This window comes from Melospiza georgiana, chromosome 3 (assembly GCF_028018845.1).
Source record: "Melospiza georgiana isolate bMelGeo1 chromosome 3, bMelGeo1.pri, whole genome shotgun sequence".
NCBI lineage: Eukaryota > Metazoa > Chordata > Aves > Passeriformes > Passerellidae > Melospiza > Melospiza georgiana.
The window spans coordinates 59673091-59693961 of NC_080432.1; the positions used below are offsets into that span (position 1 = coordinate 59673091).

Below are 20871 nucleotides of genomic sequence, written 5' to 3' on the forward strand. Positions count from 1 at the left end.
GGCATTCCTCACCAACATGGACATATTATCATTTGTGTGGACATAAATGAAATATCTCTGTGAGTAATCCCTGGCCCAGGGAAGCTATGTTTTCCAAGATGCAGCTTGCTTTTCTTATTTGGGCCCCTCAAATTTATTTGGTCTCGGGTAGAGGAAGATGGTGAGCTCCTTTTTTGGTCACAAGTTTAAATTACCAGGAAAAGGCAATGCAGCTGTTTCTGCTTTTTCTTATTGAGTCTAATAAAAATATTCCTCTCTTAATAAGGCAATTAATATTTATATTCATCTCCTTTGAATTAAATTGATATCACAGAAATAAACCTAATTAACACCTGAGTAGGTCACTGAATGATCCATATTTTTTTAAATTTCATATTATTTAAAAAAGCAGATGTAACTATACTCTTGCCTCCTGACGGCAAAAGTAATAACTGGAAAAGAATAATTTTTGCCCATAAAAGGGCCTTTGTCCAAATGAAGCTCCACTGCTTTTAGCTATTTCTATACAACAGAAGGTGGTTTAAAACAAGCTAGAGATAATTTTACTGTCAGGAGGGAATGTGTCACCCTTTTGAGAACAAAACATCAAGCACATGGAGAACATTACTATAGCTAGTCTGTTTTTTGTAGGTTAGGTCTTTGTATTGCAAAGATTTCTCTGCAGGTGTGGCTTCCAAACTTTTCAGTGCCGGCAGGTGCATGGTTTTCTCTTTTTATCAAAATATCTGGAAATTTGTGAATCCCATCCAGTACCAAGAGGGTACTATGTGCAGAGAACCTGAACATCTATTCTAGTGCAAAATTCACACATTTGCAGTCAAACTTTCCTCCCCGTTGAATATGTTCTCTTCATCTTCTAATTTAGCAGTTCAGTAACAGATTTTATACCAGCCTTATTTTGGTGGGGAACGTGGAGATGTAAGCACACAAATTTTGCTGTTATATCTCCAGTTAACAATATGTCACCACCATGAATTTTTTCTCATCCTATACATTAACAGCTAAAGTTGCATTGTCGCAACAACAAAGTCATGCTGTTGGCATAGGAATGGCAATGCAAAAGGTATCACAGAAAAGCAAACAAGCCAAACACAGCAGACACAGGCTGAGCAACACTTGATTAAAGAGTCTTATTTCATATGCATTTGTCAGATAGGTGCCAAATTCTTAACTTATGTAAATACACTGACAAGATTATACAATCTTAGGCTGTGGACCTCTGTGAGGAAAGCTCAAAGCAGGGTAGCTGCAGGGCTCTCAGTGGTCCATGGTGCAGATAATTCTAGTCCATACTCCCCTTCAGTCAGACTGCCATGCCAGCAGAGGTGCTCATTTCTCGTGCTGGAGATGGAGGCAGCTGTGCAGAATTCAATGACAAGCACTCCTCTAAGTAAGTACTATTCTCCACAAAATTAAGTTGTTATATATTTTGTCCTTCTGAACACTGCTTATTTAGACACCAAGCCAAGAACTGGAGCCTCACCCACTCCATGATTCCTTTCCACTTGCCTTATAAGCACTTCAGCAAGCCCCTTCAACCATGTGCTATCTTTCTTCTTTATACTGAGCACTGAGTAGATTGAAGCCTCATGAGCTTAAAAAATCCCTTTTCCTTCAAATAGTCTCTCCAGAATCAAAGGTAACCGTGGATCTAGGGGAGGAGGCTTGGAATGCTTACTCTTAGTATTACCCATGTACAAATCTAACTTTCTGCTCTGTTGAAGAACAACTTTTCTGCAGTCTGACTCACAAGATCTAATATGAAAATAGGATAATATTGTTTGCATGTATGCAATAACGCTCTTCATTGCCAGACGGTGCTGTGCATGTTTAATTATATTCATGCTAAGATTTTGATTTATACAAATATTACAAGTCTCTCTCTTCCCTTATGTAGGTCTACAAGACTTGAGCCAAAATATTGGTGTAAGTATTGTAGAGAGATTAATATAATACAATGTTTGAAATTATGACTGGTCTCCAATCACCAGTTTTCTTCTGCATTTGAAAGATCACAATTTCAGCACTATTTTGGTTTTGATGGCTTCTTTTTAAAAGAATTTTTAAGACAAAATTTAGACTTATATATATTGAAGACAACAGATTTTGTTCTACCAGATGTTATTTTACTGAATATTTAATACAGTTAGAAGTAACAGAGAAGAATTGACAAACTTAATTTCATAGTGAGAGTCATCATGTCATTTCAAAGCAATAAATATCTAAACAAGAGCTAAGAGCAGCTCTTCGTGATACTGACCAGGAATATCACTGAATAGAAAGAGCAATACAGAACACAGCCACCATTATCAAAAGTGGCACATGACAAACAAAGTGAATCCTTTCAATTGAAGCCACAATCTGGTACTTTGCAGTCGTATTTGTTTGAAGTCATTGGCAATATTGTTCTGCAAAATTCTAGCACACCAGTCATTATTAGAAAACAACACTTCTGCTCTCAGGGCCTTAGTTTGAAACCTGATATAATGACATACACCTATGTGGGTTTCTGAATAATATATGTGCAAGTGTAGTTCTAGACATATGTACATATTTATGGTTCCAGCTTGTTCTGAACCATCTGCCCATTGGTTGTATGCAATGAGACTGACAGATCAATATAAAAATGTCTCTGCACTTGCTAGAAGAATTCACACTACTCCAATACTACTGAGTTACCAGTAAGGAAACTCTCACAAAATAAAAAAAAAAGATAAATATTAATTCCATTATTTATCAGATTTCTGGTACAGACTTGATATTTAAAATATCTCCCCCTTTCTAAATTCAGACCATATTAGGAATAAGAGGCAATAACATAATATAGTTTACTACATTTCAAAAATAGTACGTTAATTTATTTCATGACAGACAATTTCACACTTTTTTTCCAAATATCAAAATAGTCATTATCATCTCAACACTTTGCTGAAAATTTATAAATAAAATACTTCTACAATTTGTTACTTTTAGGAGAATTTCTACTCTTTACCAGGTTATGTAAGAAACAAAATATATCAAATTTGCTATGAACTTTTCTGTAAGGCCTTTCAGGCTCCATTTGTGAAAGTCAAGAACATATTGAAAATACTTACCTGGAATCGATAAAAGGTGCCATCATCCTTCAGAGTTAGAACATGGTCTGAGATTGGGAAGAAATAGCCATGTGCTGCCATCAGAGTTCCCAAATGCAGAGCTTCAACTGTTTCAAGAAAAAAAAGAAAGATAAACTAAAGAGCTAAATAACGTCTTTTCAGCAATTTAGTTTTGTTGTTAATATTCACCTGATACCCTGCAGATAACCACTTTGTTGTCAGAGTCCTACCATCTTGAAAGAGCTGTCTTTTTCTGTGTAACATAATGATGCAACCAAAAAAACACAGCACTTTCCTTAACAAGTAGCTTTTACATGTCCCACTTGTAGCTGCAGTTCCACTACTTATATTGACATTAAAAGGTAGCCTTAATGTTCGCTCACTTGTTCTGAAGCTGAAAACAGCTATCACCTTTACCTTGATGGTTCAGCCTGCTTTTCTTCTTCAGAACACTTTCTGATTACATGCTAAAATAGTTGATTCTAATTACATGATATCTTTCTCAGTAGCTTTATCAGAGCTACTGTAAAGGATAGAGATGTCATCAAAAGTTTATTACTGGAAAAATGGCAAAGGATAATAACAGGTTCCTAGAACAGTTGAGGTAGGAAGGTATTTGCAAAGGTCATCTTGTCCAACTCCTTCAATCAAGCAGAGAAACCTTAAGCTACTAGCTGAGAACTTTGTCTGAGTGTTTTTTGAATAACTCAAAGGAGTGAGACAACACAACCCCTCTGGATAATGCTCAGATTTATATTCATCCTCTAAGAAATGCTCATTTGTTCCTATTGCCTATAACTTGGCTGTCAGTAATGGCCAGCACAGTCTTGTATTAAAAGCACCACTGCAGCACCGACCTGCAGTCAAGCATCATCACACAGAAAGAAATTCAAGTCCTGACATCTGTATTCTTGCTGACAAACACAGAAAGAGACATTCACTTATGTTTCACCCATTCTTATTTTCAATATGAGAAGGCTTATTTATTTACCCATACTTCATTAGCATCCAAAAAAATTCCCTCCTTCACCCTTTGCTCACCTGAAGACATTGACTCACATAGGAGATAGAGGAGGAGCAGTGGGACAAGTTTAGGCTAACCCAAAGCCAGCAAACACATGAAAGGAACAAGAAAGGGGATCTGGATAGTACTAACTGAGAGCACATAACCCTACAGGGCTTATTTGATACCAAACATTTATTGTCATCCCCATCTTTAGCAAACTTGATTCTTGTCCCTCCAGACAGAACCATCACCTAAAATACAACACACCTTCTCTGGTTATGAGCTCTCCAGCCTGATGTAAAACTCCACTATGCTGTTTAGACCTTTCCCAGTTGCAAGCCTAGAAGAAATCTCTCTAACAGAAGGAAGGGAGCTGCTTTATTCCTTGTGCCTGCAATGTCTGTAAATTCCCATCTGAACTTTGTCCTTAATATAAAAGGTTCATATATTGTTGTTATTCATTCATTTCAAGCTGCTAAATGCTATTATCCTTGAATCAGAAATTTGAATCAATGCTTTCTGTATCATGTCAGCCAGTGAGATTTTTTTTTTACTGTTTCAGTTCATCTGCCTTTCAATTTTATTAAGCTTTTCTTTGTTCTTCCCATTGCAACTTATTGCCAACTCAAAAATTTTTTATTTTTGCATGTATTATGTATCTTGGTGGAATGAGAGAAAAACAAAGAAGAAATGTGCTGACTTTTCTAGAGAAAAGCTTTCTCAGACAAGGGTGACAGGGCTTGCCAGGGAGCTCTGACACAGATGAGTGCATTCTCTTTTGATTAAGCCTACACTAAATAGGCTCCAGATTTTTTTCATGTGCTTCCTGAATTCTGAATCATAATATTTTTCAAGATAACAAGAAACTCATATTATTTCCTTTTACACTCCAATTTTTTGAGCATATCTGGACTACTATGTCGACTTATGATTAACATGTCCATTGCAGTACAAAAAAGACATCAACAAACTTTGAGGAGTCAAGTGGGAGTCCACCAATATCACTAGGGCTGAAGAATGCACCCTATAAGGAGAGGCTGAAGGAGCTGGGCTTGGTCAGACTGAAAAATAGGAAGGTGTCAAAATTTTGGTGGTGGCTAGAAGAACTTTTCCAATACCTGAAAGGAGATTTCAAAATGTGGGAGGCAAGATGTTAATGGATTTTCAGGGCAATAAAGTAAACAAAAGAATAAAAAAATAAAAGAGAAAATTGTAATAAACCAAATCAGGTACAGTTCTGACTTTCAGACAAGCAGCAGGAGTGGCTGCCCCGACAGACTGTGTAATCTGTATCCTTGGAGGGTTTCAAGACCTGAACAGATAAAGTTCAGGGCAACATGTTTGACTTCACAGTTTTCACTGAGTTGAGCAAGGAGTTGGACTAGTGTCCTCCTGAGGTCCCTCAGGAGCTTGAATTATATTACAGCTCTGTGACTCTAGATGGGTCAAGCAGAAGTGGAATACAAGAGACAAAAAAGGGATGAAGACAATTGGTGAAGAAACTATTTGAAAGCTCCTGCCAGAACAGCCTATATTCCAGGCAAGGCTGGATGCAGTAGGAGTAAGGGCTGGTATTTCTCTCACTGACTGAGTCAGCACATATAAGCAAGTAGAGTCACAATAGGTCTCCATGAAAAAATATAAAGAGTTACCTGCCTTTCTTTGGAAGCCAATTACAGTTATTTAAGGTCTGAATTAGTCCCAACAGCAGCCTATATTTCTTCTCCAGTTATGTATGGGGAGTAAGGTGATTATACTCTTACCTCAGGCAATCTCATTCAGCTGGAATCCACACTAACTCAATGTTAAGGTATATCTTTGTCCTTTCACCCACTAAGCCTTAATAAGGACAAACAAACTTCTCCTTTTTTTTTTTTCTTTAACTAATACACAATTAATTTTCATTTTTTATGGTTGCCAATCCATCGGTTTCTTTCAGAATTACATGAATATAAATGCATAAATATTCCCTTTTAGTATCCACCTAACATCTACTATAGCTCAGGCTTTGAGTGTTACAAAGCTACACCCAGTGAGTAATATCCACAAGTTTCCTGTCTCACACCAGGCTGGTAGAGGACTAATGCTGATACTCTCTGTGCAGCAGCAGTGGAACTACAGCACAGAAAGAAAATGCAGCTCTCAGGAGGTTTCTATTCTCTAAGCAAGTGGTTGTCCAGTGTATTACAGAGGCAACACTTTGATACCCATCTCGATTTGCTAAAATCAGACTGAGAAAATAACTACTATAAGAAGCCAATGATGTACAACAGCAGTATTTAGGAAATAAACCCATGAGCTTGAAAAGGAAAATGAAGCCAGCAGCAGACCAATCTGACATGCCTAAATGCCTAGAATTCAAATACAGACAGATTATATATCTTCCTTCCTGCATATGAAGTTAGAGGATTTTCATTTAAGAAGCACATTTCATCTGGAAAAATGGCAAATGTGGGTTGGGAGCATCAAAAACATCTGTGAAGTGCATTAGATAAGAAGAAAAAAGTAGTCTGAAAGAAATGTTTTTAGACATACTGGTTGTCAGGTAGAAAGAGTATGTTTATATGTATTCAGAATACAAACTCAAAAAATTGGAGGAGCAGAATAAAAAAAAAAATACATGTTTTTCAGATGGCAAGTGAACACAGATGCAAACAGAAATGTGATATCTATGCAACTATTATTTTGCAGTCCTCAGTCACTCTGTATAAAAACCACAGAACATAAACAAAATCCTCAGTCACACCCAGATAGCCTCACTGAGGAGCCATAATTCAAATGGCAGTCAGCTGCTATACAAGGGGTACAAACTGCAGCCAAAGATGTCTTGTCAAAAATCTGAGGAAGACCAAGCTCCTGAAAGTGTAACTGGTAAAATGGAATAGACTTTGTCTTCCTCAACTCAACACCCTCTTTTGAATATACCAACTATCTGATTTAAGGTTCCAGATCCTTCCTAGCAATTAAACTGTGGAAAAGTGGAGCAGCACATTTAAAACACAAATTTACCCTAACCACTGTTTTAATTTTTATAGGTATAAATAGGAAAGTGTTGGGAGCAACAACAGCTAATGGAAGAAGAATTCCTCAGGTGAAAGACAGAAATTCATCTTTATGAGCCCATTTCAATTCAACAGGACACAAAATACTTTATATAAAATCAAAATACTGCTTTGAGTGCAGGTTTGATTCTTAATGTCTATTTTATTGCTGGGCTAAAAGCTCGGGAAAAGCTAAAAATTCCATGGTTCACTCTGCTCTTGAACTTTATTTAGTTGAGTGGGTGAAGTGAGCAACACATACACATAGATTGATTAGAAATCATTTCTGTGAGACATAATATTGCCCAGCCATCTGCTGTGCCATTACAAGACAGTGATATTGACAGATTAAATGTCAGTCACTTTCAATATACTTTGTATACAAGAGTCAGATATTTTCAATGCTTTGGGACAATGTAATCAGACAAAATCTAAGGAATGAAAAACATACCCTAGTGGTTGAGTTTTGACTTTATTTTCTTTTTAAACATAGTGCAGTTTTCTCCTTACTGTAATAATTATCACGTGGATTGCTGACAGTTTGTTCATCTTAAATTGCAGGGTATGGTATTGGTGGAACAAGTTGTTTCTTACGATATGTCCACAGGAGGGAATTAAAAAGGAAGAACATTCCTTGTTTTTCTTTGGAATAAAGACGTTTCTGTGCTTTGAAACCCTGTAAAGGATAGGTTTTCTGTGATTAGTGTGAATTCTGATTCTTCTTACACATCTCAGGTCTATCTGTGATGTGATATCTGTATTTATTTTTACTCCAAAGTCCATAAAATACTTTATGCTATCATAACAGTATAGTCTTACAACATCTGAGCCGCCTTGCAGTAATCACTGAGAGAGTGAGGAAAGAAAAATAGAGTATTTTCCAATTGTGCTCCACTTTTGAAAGTCCTTTTTTGGATTCTGTCTTATGTTCTGTGTGGAAAGATTTCCTACTTGGAACGTGACTTGGGGCATTTTGCATCCTTAAAATTGCTTTATGATGTAAAAAACAGTGAAAACCCCTAACTGCCCAGTTCTCATATATTTTTGAGTCCAAAAATATCAAACAAATGAACACTTCCCTTTCCATGAAACAATAAAGCGTTTGGTATTCTGGGTTATTTGTCGAATCTAAAATCCACCACAGGACTGAAGTGCACTGCTAAGTCACACAGCAGCCTGGAAAAGGAATTAATGAGTCAGAACTTCACAAGCACACATTCATTGTAAGTGTCTAATGCCAAGACTTTATCACTTACTCTCACCTCACTCCTGCTGTCATTTCATTGCCAGTGTGAACACAAGCTGCAAAGGATTAGAGTAATAAAATACAACCTTCCTCTCACGCTGACATGAAGCGTAGGAGAGACTCGCTGTCTCGGCCTGACTTTGGTGTTTAAAGAGGGGAAAATAAACCAGCTAGAAACATTCTTGAACACCCACAACACCATAAACCACACTCTTTTATCCCAGCTGAATTTGTTAGGGGAGAAGCACTTGGTGAGAGTCATTTTAAGAAGGACAAACCCAGTGGTGAAGGAAGAGGCACTATTTACTCAAACACAATTAAAACGAAATTCATACTTGATTTCAAGATAACAATCACAATCTACATTATCGGTTAACAAAGCATCTTACCTAAATAGGTAGGATTTTTCTTGTGCTAGACAGTGCCTGCTGATGCCATCAACAGGGCAGAAGCTTTAGCAGGAGCATCACTCAGAAGCTAAGGAGGAAAACCTATCAAAGATGGGCTATGAGTCGCCATCTGCCCAAGGAATGGTAATTTCCACACTTACAGTCTGAAATGATATGTAACATGAGGTGCATCCCAAGTCTAGAAAAATGATGCACACCTGAAACATCAACTACTTTCTTCACAAAAACATCCAACACAACAGGCACTGTGACAGTGATGAAAGACAGCTGGATCCTCTTGCCTCCTCCCCTTTCTGCCCCTGTCTCTGATGGGCAGTCTAGTTTGCCCTAAGATAAGAATGCCAGGTGGGTATTTCAGGATGAATTTCTCCATGCTCACATGATTAGTGTATTCCAGTGATGGGGAGATGAGATGCTTGTGACTGACTTTCGTCTACATTAGCCTGTGAGAGGGTGTAAAATGCTTCTGGAGACTGATTCCGCTGGGGAAACTGGTCTTCCAAGGCTGGATACAGTTTCTGGGTGGAAACTCCCACCAGCAGGTATTCTGGAAGAGTACATCCAGCCCAAAGGTGAAGAACACCTTAGGATGGGTGACTAAAATGCACTAAGATCCAGTCAAATGCAGAGAGAAAATCCTGGAGTAGTTACATTTATGCTTTGTTGCTTTGTAATTGTGAATTCTGCAAGGCCAAAGACTGCAAACCTGTACATTTCTAGCTGCACCTCCTTATAAGATAAGCCTTTAAGCATCAACTGTTGAGACCAAATCTGAGACTAAGTGGACTCAGCTGCACCCAGACTTGCCTGAGAAGTTCAGAAAGCAGAGGAGTCTTACTGACTCAGCAGGAAGGACCACAGCCTGATTATGCTATAATCCACTGTGGTAGATGATGCAGTTGGTATTTATATGTCGTATTGGCAAGATTTAGATACTGTATTAGCAATAAATCTGATCATCTACATAATCACAATGTCCTACTTCTCATGCCTGATCAAGAGTATTTTCTCAATTACTGTGCTACAGGGACACCTGCCCAATGTGCTCAGGATGTGGGTGAATGGGGGGAGTGACCTAAATCTGAAAAACTTTTATCCAGATAGGATCAACAGAAGACATGTTACCATCAAAGACTGAAGGAAAGGGGAAGCTGGCCTACAGTTTCTGAAGAGAGCAAAACAAAAGCAAACCAAAGACCTTGATTCATTTACAGGAAAGGAAAAATAAAAGCAAGAAATTATCACATTGGAGGGGGAAAAAAAGTCCTTTAAAAAAAGCTGCATCTCCCAGCTAGCAACACACAAACTCTCCATTTTAAAACTTTTAAAGTCTTTCCTATTAATTTTCTTATGTGATGGTTTCCCGCTGTATTTCAGCTCAGACGCATTAACTGCTGCTATGTCCTATTAAAATCTGCTTTTATTCTCTTAATAAATTTGTCTCTTGAAAGGTAGATGCCTGAGATGTCAAAATGCAATGACTTGAGGTGATAAGAAAAGCTTTCATTTTGCCCAAAAAGTAAAAAGAAAAAAAATTTGGAGTTGCAACATGAGGTGTCATGAAACAGACAAGTGAGGAGTGAGGTGCTGGCATTGAGCTGTGCTGTAACTTCACCTTTGGAATATTTGTTTGTGGTGGTTGTTTGGCAAAATGGAAACGCGCCGCTACAGAGGCTGGAAGAAATTCATCCAAGCTGTAAGCTACAGGTAGGCTTAATTACCACACAAAACTGATTACGGCACAATTTGGTAACTAGATTTTGTCACAGTGTGTCCAGTACGCAGTCATGAAAAGTGGCCTGAAAATGTTTAGAATTGCCTTCACAGTTTCCCTGTCATCTCCAGCCTCAATATTTTAAAGTACTTATCAATATCACACTAGCAATCAGGCTTTCCAGTGGTGGAATCTAGTGCTGTACCAATGAAAGCCAGCATTCATAAAACTTTTCCTCTAATTTCACTATTATTAGTCTTTGATCTTTTTTATTTTCAGTTTTGTAGAAATTACAGACTTTTTGCTCTTCTATCACTTATATGTCTTGTCTCTTCAAATCAAAGTGATAGAAGGGTGAAATCCAAACTCCTTTGAAGTATGGGTTTCCTGTTTTTCCTTCTGGGTCTTCCTCTGAAACTGCAACTTCTTGGTTTAAGCTTTGATTCCCATGCTTCTCTAAGGCAAAATAGAGGAAATCAAAACCTGTGTGTCTTGTTTTCCCTAATGACTCTCTGAACTTATCTCTGTAAGATATTTCCAAACACTTCACTCATTCCCTCCTCCAGTATGAAACTCTGAGTGGACATTTAAAGTCATATGTGCACCCTTCTGAGCAAACCTGCTGAAGACAAAAAACAAAGTTTTACAAAAATTCCAATTACTGCAAATACACTACTTCTGAGAATCCCTTCAGATGAAATCTTGCTCCACAGTTTCAAGCATCTGTAAAAAACCCAAAATACTGGGCATGGAATACTTCTGCTCAGTATTATAATTATTATGCTATTATTTCAGGTTTTCTTGTATAGTGCTAGCACACCAGATCTTCCTACTTTTCTCGCCCCCAGTGGCTGAGTCTACAGATATGTGACAAAATTGTTTGGCTGCAAATGTTCGGTGGGGAAGCATGTGATTCATTCTCCACATGACACCCAGGAATTTGTGTATGCTGGCATCAGCCAGGAAAGGCATCCCAGCTCCCTCAGACACGGTGCCCTGTGTGATGGTGTGCTTGCCTGGCCACAGCACAGAGCCATTGCTTCTCCCCTTCTTTGCCACGCTCAAGGGAAAGCACGGCTGCCAACTCCCCTCTCAGTCAGCTCTGTTTGGACACCACAAGCACTGGAGCATCTAGAGAAGCACATTCCAGGCACATGACCAATGGGCACTGCCACAGACAGTTTTATATCTGGGATGGGGTTTCAAAGGAGGAGACCTGTCCTTAAGGTTTGGCAGATGTGGGGCGTGTGAATAACTAGTGTGGCTGAAGCACCACTTGGATTCATGGCCAGCAAATACAAAGAGTAAGCACAGGCTTTTTCAGTGCACAAAATATTTGTTCAGAAGATAACATTTGTACAGAAAATAATATTGTTGAATCATAGGGACATCAGTCAGCATGGAGGTTGTGAAGTTGGGTGAGGGAAGCAATAGGTAGCCCTGACTCTCACAATGATTACTGCTGGTCAAGATGAATCATGACATTTTTTTTAGTCTCTAAGTCTGTTTTGATATGAATTGCTGTTGCACCAACCATTAACTTTGTGTCATTGTCATGCATTGCTATCATAATCACAAAACACCCACTTATGATCAAGCAGTTCAGAAAATACAAAGAATACACAGCAGCCACAGCTAGAAAAATAACTGCCTCTTTCACCGCACTCAATTCAAAAAAGAATAAAACAATTCTCTTTATAACATTCTTCATACATCCAGCAAACTGAGAGCATAAAATACTGCAAATAATGTACTTTTTTTATCCGTGGGAAGAGCGCTGTGATTTTTAAAGTCCATGAGGAGTTAACAGCTTTATAGGTAAATCAGTGTCATTGAGACACACACCAAGAAAAAAAATGGCATCAAAGCTCAGGAAGGATAGCAACAAAGAGTGTGGAGGTGGCTTTTCTGAAGAATAACATGCCACTCCCCATGTGACCAGATTCAGTTATCTGGGATGCACATATACAAGAATCCCCAAGGCAGTTATTACAAACAGGATCACTTTTAGAGAGTTTTATTTGTCCATTATTTATAGTAGTTTGGTTGGCAAATTCACTGTCCTAATCAAAATGAGGGAGCAAAATTTCCAAGGTTGCCAATTTCCATTTTATACCATCCCATGTTTCTATTATCATAACTCCCACTCCTAGTGCTCACTTCTCCCCTTTGCAATGGATTTACACAGATAATTATAGAGAACTATCAATTCAGCCAGACAAACTCTGCTATTAAAAATAAAGAAATACTGACAGATATTAACTAGCAAAAATAGCTCAGTGAAAACTCTTTCAGAAGTGCCTTTTTTCCCCACAAAAAGAGAAGAAGCCTCAATGAATGACCTATTTCTTCTCTAGTGACAGAATCTAAATGCAGAAGGAAAAGATAGACTCATGAGAACAGCAGCAGCAAAAACTATCAAAGAATTTAAAATAAATTGATCAAATGAGCAGAAGAATATGGTTCAAAATAATGGCCAATCTGTGTTTTATGGCAAGTTAAATATTAAATGGGTGAACTGTTAGCCATAGTGTGCCACTTATAATTTAATAATCCTTAGTACTAAAGGGAAAAAAATTGAAAAATATGTCCTTAGGTTTTAGAAAGACATCCTGGGGAAATGTGAGGGACAAAAAAGGATGCACAAAACAGACACCTGTCAGACAACACGTTAGGGACTATAATAAAGGATAGAAGGAATGAAAATAAATGCAACAAAAAAGGAAGATTCAGGATGACTTTTGTTGCTGGATACATCTCATAACTCTGTGAGTGTTCCTATGTGGAAATAGAGAACATTCAAGGTTATGAAAATCTGGTTGACATATTATCTTGGATTCCCAGGGAGCTCTTGGCATGATTACCTCAAATGTTTTCTAAAGGTATTAAGCAGATCATGAGAAAAGCAATAGGTAGTAAGGAGGGAATAAAGGTTAGGCACAGCAGGTCAGTTATTACACTAAATAGTGTAATATTACACTGAAATAATAATATTACACTGAAGTGGGGTTAATCACTGTAACTATGTTTAGTAGGTCCTAGGCTGTTCAGGATAAATCCTAAATTATCTACAGAAGGTTGTGAATGAAGAAATTACATCAGATATAAAATTTGCTGGAAGTATAACATTACTGAGCTCAGCAAAAAGTAAACTGCGAGGAGAAAATGTAAAACTACATGATACTAATTCATTACACAATAAAATAGTTGAAATAGGATTTTGATAAATGCTAAACACTTTAGATGGGAACCTTCCCAATTGTACATGCCCAGTAAGAGACTGCTAGGTAACTGCTGCTGCTGCTCGAGAAAACCCAGAGGTGTTTTTCTGAGCCTGCACTGCAAGAAAGACTTTGAGGCACTGGAGCATGTCCAGAGAAAAGCAACAGAGCTGGTGAAGGGTCCGGACCACAAGTCCTGTGAGGAGTGGCTGAGGGAGCTGGGGGTGCTGAGCCTGGAGATAAAGAATCTTAGGGTGACCTGATCAGTCTGTACAACTGCCTGAAAGGCGGCTGCAGTCAGGTGGGGGTCAGCTTCTTCTTCCAAGTAAAACCGATTGGACAAGCAAACGATCTCAAATGACACAAGGGGTGATTTTGACTGGAAACATTTTTTCGCAGAAAGGGCTGTCAAGCATTGGAACAGGTTGCCCAGGAAGTATTGATTCACCATCTCTGGAGGTATTTAAAAGATGTATAGATGTGGAACTCATGGACACAGTTTAGTGATGGACTTGGCAGTGCTGTGTTAATGGTTGGACACAATGATCTTTTCAAACTATAATGAGTCTATGATTTTGTTCCGCAGATACCATGCTATAGTAGCTGCTTCTTATATTTTGGGGGTTTTTTTAATTCATGCTAGAGATTATATCAGATGACATAAATAATTCCAACATTTCAAGAGGCAAATATTTAACATTTCTAATAAGCTTAAAAGCTATTAAAAGGTTAAGTTTTCCAGTTTAACTGAAGTATTATAAAGCAGATAGTAATTAGGAAGGAAATTTTCAAAAGGAAGTGTAAACTACTTGTAACAATTTCTGCATGACTAATTGAGGTAAATAGAATCTTTTTATGGCTTGATTTTAATTTTTTTAATTAATTTGAGCCTCAGACTTAGTGAGAACAGTAGTTTTTTAGCACCGAAAAAAATTAAATTCTAGTGACACTAGATATTTTATACTTTGTGGTTCAAGTGTTCTGAAGCCAAATGCAGTCTTGCAGCTACAAAACCAGAGTCAACATGGCTCTTGTCATCCAATCTGTGACACAAAAAACTAAAATCCTGATAATTTGTGGGATTTGAGTAGATGACTGAATGAATCCAGTGAAATTTGAAAAAGGGAGAAACATTTGAGGGAGAACATCTGAATGTAGAAGAACACATGAATTAGATCCAACCACCAGCCATAACAATGAGAACCAGAAGATTCTATGCAGTAAAATTGGAACATGAACCATGGAAATTAACAGAAGAGGAGAGGAGAAGAAATATTGAAAAAAAAAATGAGGGAATGCCTAGGGAATATTTATCTGTCCAAGATGAAATTGTGAGCCATGTCCTTGCACAGTAAATATTGGACCATCACTGTGCCCCTGTGTGTAGAGCAGTATTTCTCTACATGTGCTATGGAAAAACTTAAAATGCTCCTAAGGTCAATAATTAACAAAATCCAGAGAAAGCCTCACACTAACCTTCCAGTCAAATACTAACATATGACATGTAAATATCAAAACATTTTTGTTTACTTGACTATAAATAGCTGCAGCAGCTGTCGGCAAGATGAAATAGGATTTCAACTGCTTTTATTCAATTAAATTGGCCAGATTTAAAATCTCACTTCCACCTACTTGCATTTTCCATTACTATGTAACACAGTTCTTTGGCAAACAAGGAAGCAGAAATCTAATGAAGTCTCTAGACAGTTATTTAGCTGCTTTTAATTAATTATGCCAGTGTGAATTGGGAATTAGCAAATGCTCTTTCTCTTAAACCTCCATAACTTGGTATGATCACAAGGGTTCAGAAGGAGGCCGTCAAACAGTAAGAAAAGCACAAAAATTCCTAGTAACTTTACTAGAAATGAGATAAAATAATTTATTGAGAAGATATTATAATTCAACTTATGCAATTAAATTATTTATTTATTTATTTCTAAAAGTTATCAGAGTTCTCCCTAAAACAGCATATTTTGCCCTAATTTCATGGGTAAAGATTTCAATTGTAATTTAGATCGCGCCCTAACATGTTCTGCAACGGGATGAAAATAATTCCTTCAAATGATGCAACAGCACAGCTGAAGTATTTTCAAAAAAATTGCTTAAAATTAAAGTATACTGATGCCTCAGCTACTATCATCTTGATCAGGTAATAGTTTTACAATCTTTTTATCTCAGTGGGCTTGTTCAGACTTATTTTTGTAATAATATTTTGTATTCTAGTCATTACTTTTTTTCATCCTTTTCTCTCAATAAGACTCTCAAAGTCCTCAGTGGAATAAAGCCCATGCTGCCCACTGAATTGTATGATGATTGTTGGTTTGTTTCAATTTTTAAAACCAAATTGAGTATCAGACAATGATGTACTGAATACTGAAAACAATTCTGAGTATAATCTGGAGATTTTCATTTTAAAGACAATATTATTTCCTGTTAAAATAAATATCTTTGAAGTCAGCACCATGGAATTAGGAAAAGAAAAACTAAACTATCAAGAAAACTACAATTTAAAAAATTCAATTGATGCCTTGCTTTTAACCAGAAATAAGAAAGCATCAATAGAGATCAGTTTTATACAGTGTGTATATCACACAAGTTATAGTTATACTATATTTGAATCAGAGAATTATAGCACTGTTTGGGTTGGAAAAGACCATAAATTTCATCTAGTGTCAACCCTCCTGAAATAGTCAGAGACACCTTTCAGTAGGTCAGGTTGCTCAAAGCCCAAATAGAGTCATTTTGAATCAGTATTATACTGACAATATCAGAAAGGTTGCTCACAGAAGCAACTTTACTGAACTTGTGTATTTTGTCATACCAATGCCTAGTACTATAATTTTATTTTTGCAATCATTTTATTGTACAGAATATTATGCTAGACAGCAGCAAATTCCATACTTGTCATCTTTACCCATTACTCCAAGATGGACATTTATTTATAAATTGAACAGACAAAACTCATTCATACTTCTCAGGTAATTCAAATGTTTATAAAATTTCATAATTACTAGGGTGAAAATACATGAACTATTTTCATGAAATCTTGCAAAACAATGCCTCCTTGAGAAAATAACAAAGGGAGAATTTTATTTAGTTATGCTTAGCATGATAAAACAGTTGTAATAATTTGACCTGTCTGGCTACATGAAGGAAATACTTTGTCACCAATATCATGATAACATATTTTACATCATGATAATGATCTCATACTTTGCATCAATCCCAGTCACAAAATTTGTATCTTCCCAATAAGTGTAAAAAACTGTTCTTTTTAACCAGATGCCACACTACCAAAAAGATCAGGAGAAATGACTGCTCCATCAAAGAAAATTGAAAATGAGTACTGATGTAACCTACCACCTATCCACAAGTGAGAAAATAAAATGGCCAAACAAGGAACATATTAATCACTTTCAAGACTGACTACATGGAAATGAGACTGTTCAAACAGTACCGGCACATTTGCAGAAAAAACATCTCACAACAGGAGGCTGTGCAGGTCTGTGCGCTCTTGGAAGCACTCCTAACACATGCAGTCTACACAGGATAATAGATTATACTAATCTGGAAGAAGCTTCAGTGGAAAAAAACATGAAATCCATTAAATCTGACATATCCTGTCACAACTGAATTGAAGACCTTACACTTCTGTTCACCATTTACAAAACCTCTCAAAAGCCTTTGGGCAAATAAAACACCCTCTTCATGTGAACATTTACCATTGCACTCCTGGAACCTCAGGAGTGGCTAGAAGCCCACTGATTGCCACACAGGTAAGTATTCCCTATGCTGCTTGTAACTATAGGAAACCTGACCCATAGATTTTTTGCGTGAGCATCACAATGTTAATATTATTGGTAATAAAGGAGTGTCTGTAAATTCTGAGATTTTCCATTCTCAAACAGAATTTTGTTCTACTTTCTTTTTGTGCATCTGAGATTAAAGTAATTATTCCATTGAAATGTTACAAGATCTGACAAGCTCAGATCAAATTCACCCAGTAGAAGAAAGTTGGCAAGTTAGTTACACTGGAATTGACAAAGGTTTGTGAGGTTTGCTATGGAAAAAGAATGTGCCTGAATTTCTATCAGGCATGTGAAAAATGAGAGTGTCTGATGTTCCTGGTTTCCCAGTATGAGAGGTATGGTATGTGTGCAGGCAGTATAAATTACTTTTATTCAGCTTTTGGGCTGGTTATTTTTTTAAGTCAGGATAATAAAAAGGGAGCATTCTACTCTTGCTCCACTTCCACAGGTTTTGATTAGTGCAAAGACCGCAAAGATAAACGTGACCTTTCCATTCTCTTCTTCATTCCTTCTCATAAGAGACTCTTTTTTCTCTTAGCAATCTCTGGAAGTACTTCCCCTTTGCTTGCAGGTCTCTGGTGTGTTTTCCCAAATGGCAATTGTTTAGAACATCTTGTCTGGCTCCTGCTCTTTGCTGCTACCTTTCTGCATATAACTGGGGAAAAGGCAAAACTGAGAACTGAACAATTTTTCAAGTAAACTTTCATAAGCTCAAATAAGCCTTAACAATTCTCTTCTAACTCTTTCAAACAAGTACTGTGTATTTTCTAGGTCATTATTAGCACACCAGCTGCTGGAGAGAGACTTTACTAAAGAGGGAAAGCAAAGAAACAAAAACAGATGTTGTGCTACTGAGCCCTCCCTTGTTATTGCACTGGCTCAGTGACCACAGTTCACATGGATACTGGTGGGCATCTAGCTACAGATTGGTTACACCAGTTAGATGAAAAAACAAATGGTGAGAAGTGAAACTGGAAAATCACGGGAGGGTGTAAAAATCAAGGCAGTCTTTTTCTCATAACTATAAAACTTAGATTTTATAATGTATTTTTTTTTCTTCAGTGTAATTCCTGATGACCAAGAGCAATAAAAAACTACTTCAACAGGCTGCCTAAATGAGCTGGAGCAAAGCAATGTAAATGCAGAGGTTGAGCATTCTAGAGCAGCTGCAATGGTTCTGCTGGAGCAACCATTTGATAAAGAAGTGCCTCCAGCCAAATTCAGCTGGTTTGCAGCTATGAGAATATTAAATAAGCAACACTCAGGAATAAAGATACTTAAAAGGAACACGAGGAATATGTTCTGAACATATTAGCTACACTTAGAGGCATTTTCTGAGACATCTAGATGAAAATTATTCACAGGATGACTGGAAATGAGTGTTTGTGAATAACACCATTTTCTTGTGAAAAGACTGGAAAACTCATAATGCACCTTCTCCTTTAGGAGAAAACAGCATCATTTACTATTAGGATGTTGAATACTAGGGAATAGAGAAATCAAGTGTTTGCCAAAAGGACATTGAAGAAATCAGTGCAAGAACCAAGTAGAGGACTCAACTCTTGGGAATTTGAGCTGATACCTTTAAATAATTTACCCTTTTTGTTCTATTTTTCCCACTACAGATTAAAGGAACTTCAGTATCTGATGTGGTCAGTCTGGTGCATTTCACATCATTAATGATCATTTCAAAAAAGAAAAACACAATGTAGAAAAACAGAGTAGATTTTCCACATTAAGAGTAATTGGCAACATCAGTGAAGCGTCAGCACTTACCCTGTAATGGTCAATTCGACAACACATGTCTAAGTGCCAAACCACAAGCCCTTACAATTCTATAAACTCAGTTAATTGCTTCGTTTCAGGTTGAGATCATGCTTATATTTATGCCTGAATAAAACTTCCCTATTAAAAATAACTTGGACAATTTCTGTTCCTTAAAATTTTACAGATGAATTGTAGGCTGAAACACAAACATTTTTTAACTACATATCGAATAGCAAACAATGTAACAGCAACTGCACAGTGCATTGTGCACAGCTATTCTGGGCACAAGCTCTGCTCCACTGAAATAACTTCAAATCTGGTGCAAATTAGCAGAATCCACCTATCATCTCCAGTTTATTTTCTTGATGGAGATCTACTGCAGCAAGTCAAAATCTTTTGAATATTCCACCAAATATTATTTTCCATTTATTAAAAATCTGCATGGTTTTCTTGACAGGCAGTTTATAAGTTCCAGCTTGTTACTACTTCTTGCTGAATTGTTTTTTCCAGGTGAAAGCTTTACACTTATTAACACACTGAAGCAAATGTTGCTGTCAGGCCTTCCGCCTTATGTTCTCCCACTACCCTTATTGTTGCCTACTTCATTCTCACTTAAATGGTATTGGAGTTGTATCCCTATGCAAAATAAAGGGAGAAATTGAATTTCAAAATATTACTCCTTTATATTTAAAGTGAGGTAGCGTCACTTTCTTCTTACTAGTTATGTGTTTTATTAAAGAACAAGTTGACTGTAAGAGTTAGATGTTTTCACTCTGGAGAACAGAAGGCTCAGGGTGGGGCCTCAACACATTTTTCCAGTGCTTTCAGGACAGAAATTCTCTTCACAGGAAGCCACACTGAGAGGATAAGGGACAATGAATACAAATTGCATGGAGAGAGGTTTCATCTATTCAAATTTTTTACAGTGAGAATAATCACTGGATGTGCTGAAGGCCCTGTCAGTGGCAGCGTTCAGGATGAGAGAGGACAGAGAGCTCGGCAAACTCACCCAGGCTTGCCTCTCCATGGAAGTCTGGACCACCTGATCTTTTGAGGTTCCTTCTAACCTGAGGACCCTTCTGAGAATCTCTCCATTTACCCCTTAAATCACAATTCACTTGCCTTCCTTGTATGAGTCTGAACAGAGTAAAATATACTCTTAAAATATGCCCTCCAATTGACTTTATGTTGTTCTTCCAGGTATGTGGCTGATACCAGATTTAGACAGAGATGACAATTCTCAGCACAAACTAAGGCATTATTTATTTCTGCATCACAAAACTGCACAGGTTCACAAGTGATTTGTAACAGGACCCTATAGGGTAGTTTCAAAAGACAACAGAGTTAAACCCTGACACAGGTAAAAAGTGATCAGAAGACAGTGGAAATCCAAATTACAGTGACAACAGATTGCAGAAATTAAGGGCTTTTCCACATAAGGTTCTAGACTGACTTGTCCAGAACTGAAATGAAAAGCAAGACACTTATGGATTTTGAAAAAACAGAACATTTTCAGAAGTTCTGTCATGTGAAAAGCTCTTGCTCACCATCTGTCAAGTTCA

The 20871-nt window shown here is 37.3% G+C and overlaps 1 protein-coding gene across 6 annotated transcripts in view; it reads right to left on the reverse strand.

Annotated features, from left to right (window-relative positions):
* RGS7 (regulator of G protein signaling 7) overlaps positions 1 to 20871 on the reverse strand; it is a 228877-nt gene that overhangs the window by 78292 nt on the left and 129714 nt on the right. For all 6 annotated transcript variants that reach the window (XM_058021436.1, XM_058021431.1, XM_058021432.1 and 3 more), the window contains one exon: positions 3096 to 3202. In XM_058021436.1, the coding sequence (XP_057877419.1) occupies positions 3096 to 3202 (107 nt within the window). The remainder of the gene's footprint in view (positions 1 to 3095; positions 3203 to 20871) is intronic.